Here is a 16,673-nt window from a genome sequence, read left to right on the forward strand (position 1 = left end):
CTTGGGGGCCTGTGGAGGGGGGTGGTTGAGAGCGAGAACCTCTCTTCGGTGTTGGGACTCTATTTCTATACTTGTTAAGTGGAAAAAAAAAATCGATGTGCTATCCTATAATTTTATAACAGAAGGAGAGATGTTAAATCTTCAAGGTTGAATGATTTAAAGGCCATTGTGTTAAGAGTCAGGAGTGCAAATTCTTTGCAGGATGTATTAGAAATGCTCTTTGTTTTACACTCCAGAAACTGACATGCATTGTCTTGAACAAAGTCATTTGAAGTAACAGCCCCGATGTTAATGTTATGATTGGATTATGATGTGGCTTTAAAAATAAATAATTTCACTTGGCCTTGGCATTTCTTTTCTAAATGTCTCAGCACTTATCTGTGCTGAACAGCAGATTACGGTTCTTCCCAGAGTCCAATTCCATGAACACCCCTACGGAAAGACTTGGTAAGGCCTGATGGAAAACTCGGGAGACGCGGGCGAGGAAGTTGATACTTGGGGTGAGGAAACAAATCAGCCGCTCATCTGGAATCTGGAACCACAGCCCCTTGGATGTTGCCAAATATGGAAAGAATTCTTGCCACCAAGCACAGAATTGGGTGCTAGAGTTTTAGCTCTTGAATTTTCTAGTCCTTTATCTTAATCAGCCAACAAGAGCTATGGGGTTTTCTCACTCAAGAGTTATAACATAAATTAGCCAATTACGGTAATTTTCATCATTTAACATATATCCTTTTTTTCTCTTTCTTTTTTATTTTTAAGTTTTATGAAAGTGTGATACATTTACAGGAGACATATCACTATATCCTTTAATATATTGTGTTTTTTTCCCCGCATAGTAATTTCACATTAAGAGCTAAGGCAAATACCAGGGGAAAGAAAGATCATATGGTGATAAACAGAGGGGAGACAGATTCGTGTGCCTGGAGCACGTTTCCCAGCCTCTTTCTAATCCTCCATCCTTATCTGGACAGAAAGCACCAGGATGCAGGCTGAAGTGAGCCTCTCATGAGATAATCTGAGCACCCGGCAGAGCCTGGCATGGAACAAGCCATTGTAAAGATGATATGAATCTGGATTATGAATTCAAGATACAACACCTACCTCTGAAAAACTTTTTTTAACTTTTTATTTTATATCAGAGTATAGCTGATTAACAATGTTGTGGTAGTTTCAGGTGGACAGCAAAGGGACTCAGCCGTACATATACATGTATCCATTCTTCCCCAAACCCCCATCCCATCCAGGCTGCCACGTAACATTGAACAGGGTTCCCTGTGCTACACAGTAGATCCTTGTTGGCTATCCGTAATATAGAAGTGGCTACATATCCACCCCAAACTCCCTAGCTATCCCTTCCTCCATCCTTCTCCCCTGATAAGCATAATTTAAGTGTCTTTTCTATGCTGTTTTCAACAGCAGTTCTATTTAATTTGCATTTAAACTAGGAGAAATATCTCTATAGAAATATCTCTATTTAAAATCTGCAACAACGATTATCTTCCTGATACCTTAACTTTCTCTTTACGACCTTAAAGGATTTTAATCAACATTTATTTTTTTCAACAAACATTGACTGAAACCCTACAAAAAAAGAGATGGCCAGACCCAATCACAAAAATACATGTTCTGCGGTTTATATAGACAGACACAGAGCCACACTCCCAAACACAAGCAGAGCTGGGAGCTGCGCTGACAAGAAAACAAGGCAGGAGAGAGGAGGCAGGATGAGGAATGACCTTAGACTTTATACAACACGCCTCAGCCAAGTGCAATAGGGAAATAAGTTTGATCAAACAGGGAAGGAAAGTGTGAACAAGAAAAAGATCCAGAGGTCACAGTGGCCACTGCTTGAAATAGGTTCACAGCAAAAAAAAGTGTAATGAAACACTCTAATTACTGAAATAAAAATGAGACTCCATTTTTGCCTGTCACAATGGCAAAGCTTCAAAGAGTGAAATATTCAGAGTTGTTATGAGTGCAGTAGAAATAGTCTCATATATGACCATAAGTGGGAACTGGCACAACCCTTTTAGAGAATAAATCGGTCATTTTTTAAAAACTGTGGCAGAGACTTTAAATACATGTGTGTGTGTATACACACACACACACACACACACACACACACCACTTGGTCCAATAATTCCTTTTCTAAGCACTAATACTAATAAAATAAATTTTAAAAAATTATAGAGAGGGTACATTGCAATATAATTAGTGAAAAATTGAAAGCAATATCATTTCCTACAATAGGATGGGTCAGGAAATTCCCCTGGAGAAGGAATAGGCTACCTACTCCAGTATTCTCGGGCTTCCCTGGTGGCTCAGACAATAAAGAATCCACCTGCAAAGCAGGAGACCTGGGTTCAATCCCTGGGTTGGGAAGATCCCCTGAAGGATGTCATGACAGCCCACTCCAGTACTCTTGCCTGGAGAATCCCCACGGACAGAGGAGCCTGGTGGGGTACAGTGCATGGGATCACAAAGAGTTGGACACAACTGAGCAACTAAGCACACAGCAGACAGTAGCATCCCGGATATATAAATCATAATCCGTATTTTAGATGGAATATAACTAAGCATAAAAATTACACTTCTCAAAAGATGTCTGTGGCGTGGGAAAATGTGTGTAAACCAATGTTCGCTGAGACAAGCTGGATGGTCAGGGAGACAGAAGGACAGACAGAAACACACAGTGGGAAGACACCCCGAATGCTGGTGATTTTCTCTGGCTGGCCGACCCCAGGAGCAATTTATACTGGCTTTGCCATGATTCCTTTTTCTTCACCTTCTCTATAGCGAGGATGTTTTATGACCGTAATTTGCACAAAACAAGATATGCATTTTTCAAAACAAATGAAAATAATTAAGTGAAACAACAGTGGAAGGATGCAACAGTCAGGAGCGAGAGGCACTGCAGGCCTCCACCCTCCATCAGCGACGGAGCAAACAGTCTCCACCCTCAGAGCAGGACTAAACCAACCCTCTGAACAGCCGGGCCGTGAGGGAGCCCGGACGTTCTGCCTGCCCGGGTGTTTGGAACCTGCCTGGGTGCACTCTTATACCCAGGGACTCCTAGAGCTCCCCTGGTGTGACCTCTCCCGGATCCCGTGTGCCCTTCCCTGGCTGGGAGGCCACAATAGTGGCCTGTGGAAGCAACCTGGCCTTCTCCTTGTCTCGATGGGCCTCTGGAGTTCACAGCTGAAGCCAGGCAATGCAGCACACAGACCTCAGAGCAGCGCCAGAAAGACAAGGCGATTCCAGCAGCAAAGCTGAGACGAGGACTGCCTCATTGCATCTGCCGTTGACCTGAGCAGTTACCGGAGCTCTGCTGTCCTGGACACACATCGGAACAGGCATTAGGACCTCACCTTACAATCCCACCTTATGGGGGGGGAAGCGGAGCTCAGACAGGTGAGGGCCCTGGCCCAGGGTGACAGGACTGGGAAGGACTCAAAGGCAGGGGTTCCTGTGGCCACAAAGCATCAGAAACCTCCAGGGCGATCTGACAGAGTCCCCGGGGAAGAGAAGAGCTGTCCCCCACGCATTTGGGGTCCCCTGATGCATTTGAGGCCGTCCCTCAGCCTGAGAAAGGATCCCGCTGGAGCAGGAAGGCCTGGAGACAGTCCCAGTCAGGCCCTCTTCTCAGAGGATCTTACACGCAGAGAAGCTCTCCTCCTGGCTTTCCCACAGCCTCCTGTACCGTGATGCTCTTCCGTGCCAGCTGTTAGATCAGTCCATCTGCCAAGTTACCGCGGTGCCAAGGGGTCCGGGACGTGCAGCTTTGAGTCTCCCCTTCCCACACAGGGAGCCTTATTCTGGAGGTCTAAACACAGAAGTCATCTTTTCCTGAAAGCATCAGGAATGATTGTTTCACTTATTTATTTTATTCATATGTGTACAAATGATTTTTCAACTTCCTTGGTGGCTCAGATGGTAAAGAACCTGCCTGCAATGTAGGAGACCCTGGTTCAATCCCTGGGTTGGGAAGAACCCCTGGAGAAGGGAATGGCAACCCACTCCAGTATTCTTGCCCGGAGAATCCCCATGGACAGAGAAGCCTGGTGGGGCAACAGTTCACGTGGTCACAAAGAGTCAGGCACGACTGAGCAATGAACCCACACACATGGTTTTTCAAGAGACATTAACAAGTGTATGTATGTGTGGGGAGCAGGGGGAGAGATTCAAACAAAGATCTGTTTTGTAAAAAAAAATATTAATGAAATAATCACTTTAAAGAACAGATACTTAAGAAACAGTTCGAGCAACTGAACAACAACAAAGAAATGGTGCAGGCTTCCAGAATATTCTCCGAGAGCACTGCAGTCCTTCATAAAGACGATCATGGGAAAAATAACCCCAAAATTCTATCCTTTCCAACTCCCTTTCCCATGGCCGCTGAGGCAGCGTGCCCAGGAGGGCAAACTGTGTCCAGAGCCACCCACGGACATGAGCATAAGTCATTTTAAGATTGTTCAGTCGCTAAGTCATGTCTGACTCTTTGTGACCCCATGGACTGCAGCACGCCAGGCTTCCCTGTCCTTTACCACCTCCTGGAGTTTGTTCAAACTCATGTCCATTGAGTCGGTGATGCCGTCCAAGCAGCTCCCTTAAGATCATGGCCGCTAATTCTACTTTCAGGCCAGTGCTCTGGGAATACAACCTTGACTTAGTGGGACAGCAACATTTTACTTTCTAATCCTTCCACTGTCACTGACTCCTAAAGTAACAAGAGATGAAACAATTCAAATTTCACTTAAGCCAATGAACTGTTGAAAACTCATATGCCTCAGGGCTGTTCAACTCATTCGTCATATCCCTCAAAATACTATATATGAAGGAGACAAGCTTTCTTCATATAACTCTGAGGTTTTAGACACGTTTGCTTCACACCTGATAGCAAATACTCAGCAAGTCCTGCTATGTGCAAGGCATGAAATACACAGAAGAAGTTTTATGCTTTTAAACTATTTTTTTTTCTTTTTTTTTTACTGAAGTATAGTTGATGTACACTATTGTAAGTTACTGGAGTACAATATAGTGATTCCCAGTTTTTAAAGGTTCTAACTCCATTTCCAGGGCTTCCCAGGTGGCTCAGTGGTAAAGAATCTGCCTGCTAATGTCAAAGACTCAAATTCAGTCCCTGGGGTGGGACGATCTCCCAGAGAAGGGAATGGCAACCCACTGCAGTATTCTTGCCTGGAGCATCCCATGGACAGAGGAGCCTGGTGGGCTATATAGTCCATGGGGTCGCAAAACAAACCAGACAAGGCTGAGCAACTGAACAACTTCCTTTCCAGTTATTAGAAAACACTGGCTCTAACCCTCGGGTTGCACAGTGTGTCCTTACAGTTTATTGTATATGGAACAGTCTGTCCTCTTCACCGCTCACCTCTCTGTCACCCGCCCCCTCCCCTCTCCCCACTGGGAGCCATTAGTTTGTGCTCTCCATCTGTGAGTTTGCTTTTCTGTTTGTTGCCGTCATTACCTTCACTACTGTGTTGCGTTCTTTAGAGTGCACAGGCAAGTGATACCACAGTGATCATCAAAACCCCCAACTTCTGTCAAGTCAAAGAAAGGAACTTCCTGAAACAACTCACTGAAACAGGAATCACACTCTCCCTCCACAAGCTTTGTTAGGAACTTTCCATCTCCTGTCTGGTTCTAAGATGCTCTCCACTCACAGCTGCAAACGGGGCCTCTAGCCGCCATGTCCGTGATCAAGGAAAATCCCCACAACTCCATCTGAAAGACTAGAGACCTTTGCGCTCTAGGATCAGGGGCTGAACCCGTGGTTCACTGGGCCACCCGAGGACAGGAGTGGACTACAGCAGAACTAGCTTCCCCTGCCACCCTGTGGATGGCCTCTCCTGCACTTAAAAGCACGATTCTGAGAAGCAACTGCAGGCTTCATTAGACTCCCCAGCGGCCCAAGGCGTTAACAAAGGGTCAGCTAAGTCTTTGGGAGACTGGATTAAAAAATCCTAACTGAAGCAAAATCCAGTTCCAAGGCTAACAACTAGCTCCTCAGTGTCAGTAATCAGAGGCAGTGCCGTTTTGCAGAGAAGGCAGGAGAGGGGTGTTAAGGACCCCCCTTAACACCCCTTATTGTCAGGTGGCTCAGAAGCACGGGAAGCACCAAAGCTGACTCAGGAACTGCATGTAAGGGCATCAGTTTTGATGCTTCTATACGCTTCTACTAGAGCTCTTAATCTGATCCTAAAATTCACAGACCTTTAAGGGGAAATGGACACATTCACATAAGCTCCCAAAATTCTTTTAAAATTCCCATGGAAACACTTTGCTCCCATTTCCAAAATATGAAGGGAAAGTGAGGGTGAGGATCATAAAGACGGGACAGGAACACTGAGCTTTTCAAAGTGCCTCATCAGGTCTTATTCAAGCCAAAAAATAAAATCCATTCAGACACAGAGGAACAGCATCAATTCTGTGTATCTGATACCTGATCGACCAATTGATTTATTTACCGAAACAACAAAAAGCAGAGTGCATTTGGGACTGGCAATTGCCCATATGACAAACTGTTCCTTAATTCCAACAGACAGCCACGGCGGTAATGTTCCCTATGCTAATTTGAGCTTTGCACTAACATAATTAAAACTGCAGTCAACAGACTTGGGCCGCCTTTTTTCCACTCCATAAACAAGTCTGTAAAATCATCTCATTACTTTACCCAGGAAGGCTAGCAGAACATGTCTTAAAGGAAGTTACCTATAAAGAGGGTCTATTTTATTTTAACAGAGGATTAAAAAGGGTCCACTCGAAGTCATTTTGAAAGTTTACTTAAGCTATAGACAATATACAGAGAATGCAGTCTAATCAAACGTTAAAATAAGCACAATGTCCTGGATAAGTGTAACTGTTGCCAAAATTCATTCTGAAAAATCACAAGACATGAAGCTTTGAAAACATCTCCATCTCTTAGAAATGTATACTTTAAATTAAACAATGACACATCTGTATTGTATGCAAAACACATCCCACACTCTAAAAGGTGGCCTGTTACTTCAATGTCCTTTGACACACTGATTTTTTGAAACACACACACATAACTGTACCCGACCTATTCAAAATTTACAGAGAACATTAGATTCAGCTGCTATGAAATATGGACATGAAAAAGGGTGAAAGTAAGAATTAGAAAGGCAGCATTTGGGGTTATAAAATCAAACAATGTCTGCTCATATTGCTGAAAGTGGAGCATGCCAAACCCTAGATTTTAAAATTTCTTTCTACATCATTATATTTAAGGAGACTTTTAATCCTTACAGCCAAAGAAAGAAAAATCTCTGTAAGATTAAAGTCTTTGAATCATACTTTGATGATTATTTTTTTATATATTATTGACCATACCTTGAAAAACAAAACATATCTTGAGAAATACTGAACAGAACTTCTGAAACATAGTATATACAGTAAGTATTAATTAAATCCTCTCACACAAACATTTCAAATTCCAAATCAAGAAGGAATTTTAAACACTGTCGTGGCCCAATTCTGAATACCTTCCATATTCATGAGCTTTCCAATTAACTATAACCCTTGATGAAAACACAGCCAAATGCTTTTCACCTTCATGCAACAGAACTAAAGACACGCGACCAAGAAAACTTTCTTTTTCCTCTTTTCAATATCTGATTTTGTTGCTCATTTTTTCTCATTTCTACAAATGTCACCAATCTGGCCTTGAAAATATTGTTAACAGGCCACTTCGTGGACTCTTATGCTGCCAACTAAGCGTCAAATTGGCTTCACCACCAGGAATGAGGCCACATTTGTATTTTCACCTCCACCTTCACCTCTCTATGCTACTTACCAGAAACATCTGCAAGAAAAACAACACATCAGACCACACGCCCCAGCGCAGAGAGAACCGACAGGCAGTTCCCACAAGGCAACCATCATGGGGAAGAAAGTCTACTCACAGCGCTCCGAGAAGTAGGTACTTTATTAAAGATAAATACATAACTGAACAAACCGAATTACCACCATTCGAGTTACGAGAACGCCCCGTGCTCAGCCTGAAGGTTCCACAAAATCAAGGCAGCACTGGCGGGTCCCATGACCGACAGACAGCCACTGGCTTCACTTCCAGAGGGACCGGCTGGCATCCCTGATGCTATGGAGGCCTTCGAGAACATCCAGAAGTTCAACATTTCCAAGCCCATCTTTTCCTCCGACCCTGCCCTGCAACCTCGCCAAGTCCATTGCCTTCCAGCGGAGGCACCTCCAAGCACCGCTAGAGACAGTGAAAAGAATGGGAAAATTCGGACGCGCGCTATAAAGCTTTTGCAAAAGTCATCCACAGCCCTCCACCGTGAATTTAGAAACCCCAACTTTTTTCTGAGTTTGAAGTTTTTAAGCCTTGCGGATGGTTGGAGTAGGAAAAAGGAAATTTACTAGGCAGTGCAAAGGAAATCTTGTTGTCCTCTATTGTGGCAGTGGGGGTGTTGCCCAATGCTAACTTATCTGCCTTGATAAAGGAAATCAGAGAGAAAAGTAACGAGCACAAGATCTGGTCAACCGAAAAGGACCCCTCTCCTTACCTTAATAGTGCTGGCCATAATGCAATCAAGTTTATTGATCGTTAATAAATGTTAATAATAATTATTGCTTCTCTCTGACCAGAAAGTAGTTTTGATGAGGTTGTTTAGAGCGGATGAGATTGTGCTAAGTCTGGGAAATGAAGTCAGCCAATGGCAGGAAGAGGTTTCTATTGGTCCTGGCTGCCCAGCCCGAAGAAACAGGATATTTGGGAGTGGAGAGATAAGAGACCCTGAAAACAATGTTGTTTTTCTTGATGATATGCAGCCAGGAGATTTTTTTTTTTAATTAAAAAAAAAAAAGACATCAATTGCCTGGGCCTGGGATGGCCACAGCAGGTGTGACCCGGTGTGCCGCCGTGTGACATGCCGCCCGGGGGGGCAGGATACAGATGTGGCGAGACTCCGCGTGCCTTCACGTGGGCGGCGAGCACCCGGGGGCCCTGGGCTGGAGGGCGCCCTGCAGGCGGGGGAGCAGGCCTCCTGGGCCCGCGTCTCCCCGGATCCACCGCACGCCCCGGACACGGGACCTGCGGCCCCCGGCCTCACACTCCCTGCTCCATCCTCCCCAGCAGCAACTCTGCAGGTGGAGCTTATTTCTTGCTACCAGGAGAGGATGTTTAATAATAGGAGGCTTAATAACAGTCATTCTCTCGCCAGCTGATTTTTAACCTCCGTTGGTTCAGCATCTCAAAGTGAATGTTCCAGAACAGTTTCGTTTTCTCCTTCCAAACATACGGAATCCCTATCGGCTCCATAATAACCCAGGCTTCCCTGGTGGGTCAGCAGTCAAGAACCTGCCTGCCAATGCAGGAGATGTAGGGAATGCAGGTTCAATCCCTGGGTCAGGAAGGTCCCCCTGGAGGAGGGCATGGCAACCCAGTCCAGTAGTGTTGCCTGGGAAATCCCATGGACAGAAGAGCCTGGCGGGCTACAGTCCACGGGGTCACAAAGAGTTGGACACAGCTGAACACAAGAAACTGGTTGAAAATGCAAAGCCTCTAGGATGAAAGTGACTAAGAGAAATAAAGAAGGAAATAAACCTGTCAAATGGTCGTTTTCAAATGTTTACTTAAAACCCAAAGAACTTAAACAACTACACACATTTTCTAGCTGAAAACATTAAGTTGACCCCACTCTGACAAGTGTCCAGGCTGCAGACAGCAGATCCTGAGAGAACTCCTGGCTACACAGGGATGCCATATCCTCATTAAGTGTTTTAAAATCCGAGCTGCAAGTTCAGGGCCACACGTCTGTTTTCCACTCGGAGGAAGTGCAACTAACGCAGGCCTGAACATTCCTTAGAGGGTTTCAGGCCTTTTAATTACTCACTTTCAGGAAATTACTTGTTCTCTGGAAGAAACAACACTTTGCTTTGAATGGAGCGACCCGAAAGCTGGGCCAGTAAAGAGGTGTGGTCTCCAGAGGGGACCCGCAGAACACAATAGACCCAACCCTGAGTCATCCCGCAGTGCGCGGTCTCAGAGGTGGACGGTCACTGAGCTGACTTCACACAGACTTCAGGCCTGCCTGTGTCAGAGCTCCAGAAATGAGCCCGCGTGCCTACATATTTTACTGATCCCACGATTTTCCCCTGGGGTCAGAACAGCAGGAGAAGGAAGTCTGAGGAGGAGGAGGGGGAGGAGGGAGAGGAGGAGGGGGAAGGAAAGAAAGAAAGAGGGAGGGATGGGGAGAAGGGGGGGAAGGAAGAGAGAACGCAGGGAAGAAAGAAAAAGAGAGAAGGGGAAGCAAGAAGGAACGAAGGAGGAGAACCAAAGCGGCAGCAAAGAGAACGTTAAACAAGTCTTATTCCGCGCGTAAATCAGAACCTGCTCAGTATCTGCATTTCGAGGGGACGCTGATTTCCGCTCTTTTCATCTCCAAACAATAAATGAGATGGCAGGCTGATTACAACTGTGTTTCCCCTAAAATTTCAAAGTACTGAGTTGTTTTATCTGGGCAGCTTCCACAAGGATTCAGGAGTGCTGGGGGGAAAAAAACGCTCTTTCGGCTCCACTGAGATTCCTTGTTTTTCACTCTGCTAAGAAGCATCCATTTTTTAAATGTGAATGGTGGCACCCTAATCAGCAGAATTCTATTATGGATTTTCCAAAGAGCAGCCTTAAGTAGGGTGACCACTGTGCCTAAAAAAACCAAAAAAAGCCAGGGAAGAATGTTCTGCCCGGCCCCACATCACCCCTGCACCACTGCAGCCTGGGTTCTAACCCAGCCCTTGTTCCCCGCAGCAGGAAAGCATCAGCACTTTTATGGAGATCTAACTCTTCCTTGAGGGGTCTTGCCCTGAACTCCTTGGTTCTTGTCTAACTCAATCAAATAGTGAACAGTGAAAATGTTGAACTCTTCATTCAGACATAAAGTCAAACTTCAAATACCATAGGATATCACACATGTGAGGAATACAAAATAGGACATACCCATAAATTTTTTAAAATGCTCACTTTAATTTTTAAAAAAGAAATAAAATAAAATATGACACAAATGAAGCTATCGAGGAAACAGAAACGGACCTACAGGCATACAGAAGAGATTCGTGGTTGCCAAGGGGGTGGATGAGGGTGGGAGAGGGATGATTGGGTGTTTGGAGTTAGCAAATGCACACTTGCAAACTATTATATATAAAAATGGATAAACAACAAAGTCCTACAAACTTGGAAACTATTATATATAAAAAATGGATAAACAACAAAGTCCTACTGTACAGCACCGGGAACTATACCCACTGCCCTGTGATAAACCATAATGGAAAAGAATATGAAAAGAATATATCTATGTATAACCAAGTCACTTTGCTATACAGCAGAAACGAACACGACATCGTAAATCAACTATACACCCATGACATTTTAAGAAAAAGAAATAATGTCAAACACAGAAAAGTTACAAGATAATTTCAAGAACTTCTAATATCCTTTTTACCAGTTCCTCCAGCTTTAGTAATTTACATCTGCTTTGCTCTCTCCCTCTCACATATATATATATACAAATTTTATTATTTAATAAGATTTTATTAGACTAATGTATTTGCTTGGAACTTATATACAGAAAACTCAGTGATGCTCTTTGATATATTTCCTGAAGATTCCACTCATAAGTTTCCTTCTGTCTTATTTTAAAAATGCATATATGATAGAAAATGATGAAACAAAAATTCCATTTTGAGATAATGAGCCATAAATTCAGTTACAAAATTAAACCAGCAGATCTTCCTCATTTCTAAGGACAAAAGTTGACTGATTTCTGTTATCTTCCAAGAGAATTAGGAAACTTCAATTGACTTTTGACAGCATAAGGCACATCTATTAATTAGAATACAGTAATGCAGAAACCATTTCCAAACATTATTCTGGGCGGAAGTCATCTAAAGACAGACATATCACTTGGTGCTCCCATCACCCCCAGCCAAGCCTCTGCCACCAAACGGACTCAGCACGAGACCACTCAGCAGCGTAAGGACTGAGCTGCCTTCCAACGTGACACCACCGCTTCTTCGAGAAAGTGACTCTGAAGTCACTGTGCAGGCCCGTTTCAGGGACAATCTTAGGGAGCCTCCGTATGGGTCATACTTCTGTGAATCTCTCAAGCCAGGATCATTTTCTACCCTCCTTGAGACACAGTAAACACTGAGGTGGCACAGTGTGGCACCCCCCAGCATCCGTGTGAATCAACTGCACACTTCCACTCTGTATTTATGCATCATGGACCCACTGACCATAAAGTTACCAAAACCCTTCATCAGCCTGTTTGTATCCTGCGTGTCTGGACTCTTTGCAACCCCACGGACTGGAACCCACCAGGCTCCTCTGTCCATGGGATTCTCTAGGCAAGAAGACTAGAGTGTGTTGCCACTTCCTGCGCCAGGGGATCTTCTCAACCCAGGGATCGAACCCGCGTTTCCTGAATCTCCTACACTGGCAGGCGGATTCTTTACCACCTTGCCACCTGGGAGCCCATTCATATCTTACTCCAAATGAAAAAGGAAAGAGTGTAAAATAGAACCTACAATTACTGTAACTATAAAAAAAAGAGCACTGTCATTTATTACCCTAAAACCACATCTTCACATTTTCTAAAGAGTCAACAAATTCTCATCCTTGTTCTCCTACAAACTTCTCTGCATGGGATCTCACAGGAAGGTCAAGGGTTGAGAACACTCGGAGTGAGGGCAACAGAGTTCTGAAAATGACGTACGACCGCAGCAAGGAGATAATGAGCCAGAATCTTAGTTGCAGACATTACAGAAGACTCACTCACAACTGACAGCTTGATCCCTGTATTGGACAGCCATACCATGACAGACTTATCATTACTGGAAATACTGCAGGAAAACAATGCAGTATATGAATACTTAGTGATATGGAAAATTACAGTACTGTGTCTGGTAAGTTAAAAGTCAGGTTATAATGGAGAATTATATAACAGACTCATTCTGCTAAAAATAAAAAGGCAAAGTAGAAACATTAATAGGCCACGTACTACAATAGTAATAGAGGATCTTTGCTTTTTTGTTTTTCCTCCTTTCCCTTTTGGTTCACCTATATTTTCAAAACAGTGATAATAATTTCAATAAAAATAAATAGATAAATAAATAATAAAATAGAACAGAATTTGCTCAACTATCCTACAAAAGTGCAGAACACATTGTTTTGTATGTTTAGCAAGTCAATATCATGAAAAAAACAGCTGAGGAGCAGAAAAGTTCTAGATTAAATGGAAATTAAGAAGCCCAAAGCCCAAATCTAAATTCTGGTCTACAATTAGATATTGATATCAAAAAATTTGACGTTGAAGACTTTTCTGGAGCTGCCAGAGAAATTTGAATATATGATGAATTTTGCATCATATTACAGATTTATTGTTAAGTATTTACATTAAAAGCTTTAATAATGCTTTGCATAAAAACTGCCTTACTATTTAGAGCTGCACTTTGAAGTACTGAAGATGAAAAGTCAATAACTTATGCAACTTATTTAAAATAATTCATGAAAAATAACAATGCAAATATGACAAAATTATACAGTTGTCAAACCTCAATCATAACATACATGAGTGTTCACTGTATTATTTGCTCTATTCTTAGAGTTATAAAATTTTCATAATATAGTGTTAAATGACAAGTTCTAATAGATTTCTTTCTTTAAAAAAGTTACAATATATTGATTCTTTCGATCCATGAACACGGTATATTTCTCCATCTATCTGAATGAGTATACTACCCAAAGCAATCTATAGATTCAATGCAATCCCTATCAAGCTACCAACGGTATTCTTCAGAGAACTAGAACAAATAGTTTCACAATTTGTATGGAAATACAAAAAACCTCGAATAGCCAAAGCAATCTTGAGAAAGAATGGAACTGGAGGAATCAACCTGCCTGACTTCAGTCTCTACTACAAAGCCACAGTCATCAAGACAATATGGTACTGGTACAAAGACAGAAATATAGATCAACAGAACAAAATAGAAAGCCCAGAGATAAATCCACGCACCTATGGACACCTTATCTTTGACAAAGGAGGCAAAAATATACAATGGAGAAAAGACAATCTCTTTAACAAGTGGTGCTGGGAAAATTGGTCAACCACCTGTAAAAGAATGAAACTAGAACACTCTCTAACACCATACACAAAAATAAACTCAAAATGCATTAAAGATCTAAACGTAAGACCAGAAACTATAAAACTCCTAGAGGAAAACATAGGCAAAACACTCTCCGACATAAACCACAGCAGGATCCTCTATGACCCACCTCCCAGAATATTGGAAATAAAAGCAAAAATAAACAAATGGGACCTAATTAAAATTAAAAGCTTCTGCACAACAAAGGAAACTATAAGCAAGGTGAAAAGACAGCCTTCAGAATGGGAGAAAATAATAGCAAATGAAGCAACAGACAAACAATTAATCTCAAAAATATACAAGCAACTCCTGCAGCTCATTCCAGAAAAATAAATGACCCAATCAAAAAGTGGGCCAAAGAACTAAACAGACACTTCTCCAAAGAAGACATACAGATGGCTAACAAACACATGAAAACATGCTCAACATCACTCATTATCAGAGAAATGCAAATCAAAACCACAATGAGGTACCATTTCACACCAGTCAGAATGGCTGCTATCCAAAAGTCTACAAGCAATAAATGCTGGAGAGGGTGTGGAGAAAAGGGAACCCTCCTACACTGTTGGTGGGAATGCAAACTAGTACAGCCACTGTGGAGAACAGTGTGGAGATTCCTTAAAAAACTGGGAATAGAACTGCCATATGACCCAGCAATCCCACTGCTGGGCATACACACCGAGGAAACCAGAATTGAAAGAGACGCGTGTACCCCAATGTTCATCGCAGCACTGTTTACAATAGCCAGGACATGGAAGCAACCTAGATGTCCATCAGCAGACGAATGGATAAGGAAGCTGTGGTACATATACACAATGGAATATTACTCAGCCATTAAAAAGAATACATTCGAATCAGTTCTAATGAGATGGATGAAACTGGAGCCTATTACACAGAGTGAAGTAAGCCAGAAAGAAAAACACCAATACAATATACCAACGCATATATATGGAATTTAGAAAGATGGTAATGATAACCCTGTATGCGAGACAGCAAGAGACACAGATGCATAGAACAGTCTTTTGGACTCTATGGGAGAGGGTGAGGGCGGGATGATATGGGAGAATGGCACTGAAGCATGTAAATTATCATATGTGAAACGCATCACCAGTCCAGGTTCGATGCATGATACAGGGTGCTCGGGACTGGTGCACTGGGATGACCCAGAGGGATGGGATGGGGAGGGAGGTGGGAGGGGGGTTCTGGATGGGGAACACATGTACACCCATGGCAGATTCATGTCAATGTATGGCAAAACCAATACAATATTGTAAAGTAAAAAAAATAAATTTTAAAAAGTTACAATAAAAAAAAGTTACACTGTAATATAAAACTACATAAGTAACGTGCAATGTTCAATTTCTTTTGTAAATATCTGTATAACATGCAGCACAGGATATCCATTTGTCAAACTCTGTATGTGTGTGTACCAAAATTATTTTATAAACGTCCACAAAAATAGGGTAGGGTTTCCCAGGTACCTCAGATGGTAAAGAATTCTGCAATGCAGGAGATGTGGGTTCAATCCCTGGGTCAGGAAGATCTCCTGGAGAAGGAAATGGCAACCCACTCCAGTATCCTTGTCTGGAAAATCCTCACGGCCAGAAGAGCATGGTGGGCTACAGTCCATTGGGTCGCACAGAGTCGGACACAACTGAGCAACTAACACTACACTGATTAGCTGGTAAAGAATCTGCCTGCAAGTTGGGAGATCTGGGTTCGATCCCTGGGTTGGGAAGATTCCCTGGAGAAGGGAAAGGCTACCCACTCTAGTATTCTTGTCTGGGAAATCCCAGGGACAGAGGGGACTGGCAGGCTACAGTCCATGGGGTCGCAAAAGAATCGGACACAACTTAGCGACTAAAAAACAACCACAACAAGTATCAAGTCGCTTTCTGATTAATTTCAGTAAGGAAACGCAATCAGACACTTGTGTGCTTTGTGACGGCCATCTCTGCAGCATTACTCCCTCCAGTCAGTGAGTGCCTTATCCATGCCTGGCACTCCGGTGGGCACTAAGGAACAAAGATGACAGGACTCGGTCCAGCGCCTGGGTTCTCAGCGTTCAGGAAGTCTCTGTTCAGTGACTCAAATTCTTCACACACAGAGCCTGGGCTCAGTCCATAAAACAGACTCTTTACGGACAAAACAATAGGACAAAAGTGCCGAATATTTATTGTTCCTAGGATGACACATGGACCTTAAAATGTATAATATTTGGATTATTCAAGAGAGCCCGGCAAGAAGGATGTCCCACGGATTTTTGGCAGGGACATGCCTGAGACTGTAGATAAGGATCAGGCATCTGGAGCGGCCCCCACAATGGAAAACTACATCACTCAGTGGAACTTTTCCGTCTCTGTCAATTGGAGGATCTGCCTGAGAACACAGGCAGCATAAGGCACTCTTAGCCCCCATGGTCATGCATCGTCTGCTCGGTAAGGCCACTTTTCCATTCGAAGCAGACCTCA

At 43.1% G+C, this 16,673-nt stretch overlaps 1 protein-coding gene across 9 annotated transcripts in view; it reads right to left on the reverse strand.

The window, feature by feature from the left end:
• The window catches only part of ERG (ETS transcription factor ERG), a 322,953-nt gene that overhangs the window by 121,210 nt on the left and 185,070 nt on the right, over positions 1-16,673 (reverse strand). The window contains exon 1 of one of the 9 annotated variants that reach the window (XM_081573195.1): positions 8,568-8,709. The exons of 6 other annotated variants lie outside the window; for them this stretch is intronic. In XM_081573195.1, coding sequence (XP_081429321.1) covers positions 8,568-8,585 — 18 coding nt within the window. In that variant the 5' untranslated portion in view covers positions 8,586-8,709. Of the gene's footprint in view, positions 1-8,567; positions 8,710-16,673 lie in introns of those variants that run through there. 2 more of the 9 variants (XM_081573197.1, XM_081573199.1) reach the window with 2 other exon arrangements.

This window comes from Giraffa tippelskirchi, chromosome 2 (assembly GCF_054371585.1).
Source record: "Giraffa tippelskirchi isolate mGirTip1 chromosome 2, T2T-mGirTip1v1.2.pri, whole genome shotgun sequence".
Classification (NCBI taxonomy): domain Eukaryota; kingdom Metazoa; phylum Chordata; class Mammalia; order Artiodactyla; family Giraffidae; genus Giraffa; species Giraffa tippelskirchi.